Genomic DNA, 1,013 nt, shown 5'->3' on the forward strand with positions numbered 1-1,013 from the left:
ATGGGAAACTCCAGGCAACGCTCCATGATCACAGCCACACGAGTGCCGACACGAACGCCCACCTCAGTCAGCAATCGCGCGACGGCATTGGCCTGCGCGTTGAGCTGTCCGTACGTAAGGTTTTCGTCCAGAATGTACGAAGTCACATTCGATATCGGACCGCCGACCGTGAGTTGACTGGTCGGCTCAATTACCTGGGCATGAGTGATGATGCTGGCTTCGCTTGGACCGTACGCATGGACAAGGCACACGTGATCGGACCATGCGTCTCGCAAGTGGGGAGTCATGGCTTCGCCACCAACGCAAATCAACTTCAAGTTCGGGTACTTGAGCGGGTCGCCCATCAAAGTTAATCCCGTTGCAGTCTGGACCATTGCATTCACGTTTTGGAAATCGTTTTCCAAGTCGTTTGAGCGCAGCACCAATACCGAGGCAGTCGAGAATGCCATCCAGGTTTCCCATTGGCAACCGTCAAAGCCCATGGCCAAGAATTGAAGAACACGCGCACCATGCACGTCCAATTTGGAAGAGATGTGGAGTATAAAGTTGGCGGCACCCTTGTGCAAGACAGGAACACCCTTGGGTTTGCCGGTAGACCCCGACGTGTACACAACATACGCTTCGTCGTCGCCAGCTGCAACTTGATTTGCCGCCGGAGAAAACTCTGCGTCTTGCAACGCGAGCTCAGACGAATCCAGGCACATCACTGCAATCGACAAATTCATGTCTTCCACGGTCGCTAGGCTTGCTTTCGTTGTTACAACTGCGATTGCGTTACCATCGGACACCATATAAGACAAACGATTAGCCGGAAACGATGCATCCATTGGCATCATGGTACCACCCGCCTTAAGCACAGCCAACATGCCAATAGGAAACTCCAGGCAACGCTCCATGATCACCGCCACTCGAGTGCCAACACGAACGCCCACCTCAGTCAGCAATCGCGCGACGGCATTGGCCTGGGCGTTGAGCTGTCCGTACGTAAGACTCATAGATTTGAACTCGACAGC

General features: G+C 53.9%; 1 protein-coding gene across 1 annotated transcript; it reads right to left on the reverse strand.

The window, feature by feature from the left end:
* Nucleotides 1–28: 28 nt before the first annotated feature.
* Nucleotides 29–995, reverse strand: H310_15416 (hypothetical protein; the record flags this gene model as incomplete). Its single annotated transcript, XM_008883391.1, has 2 exons — nt 29–62; nt 115–995. 2 exons carry the CDS (start codon nt 993–995, stop codon nt 29–31), a joined length of 915 nt encoding a protein of 304 aa, XP_008881613.1.
* Between the last annotated feature and the right edge of the window lie 18 nt (nt 996–1,013).

The sequence above is a fragment of the Aphanomyces invadans genome (assembly GCF_000520115.1).
Source record: "Aphanomyces invadans strain NJM9701 unplaced genomic scaffold supercont1.481, whole genome shotgun sequence".
Lineage (NCBI taxonomy): Eukaryota > Oomycota > Saprolegniomycetes > Saprolegniales > Verrucalvaceae > Aphanomyces > Aphanomyces invadans.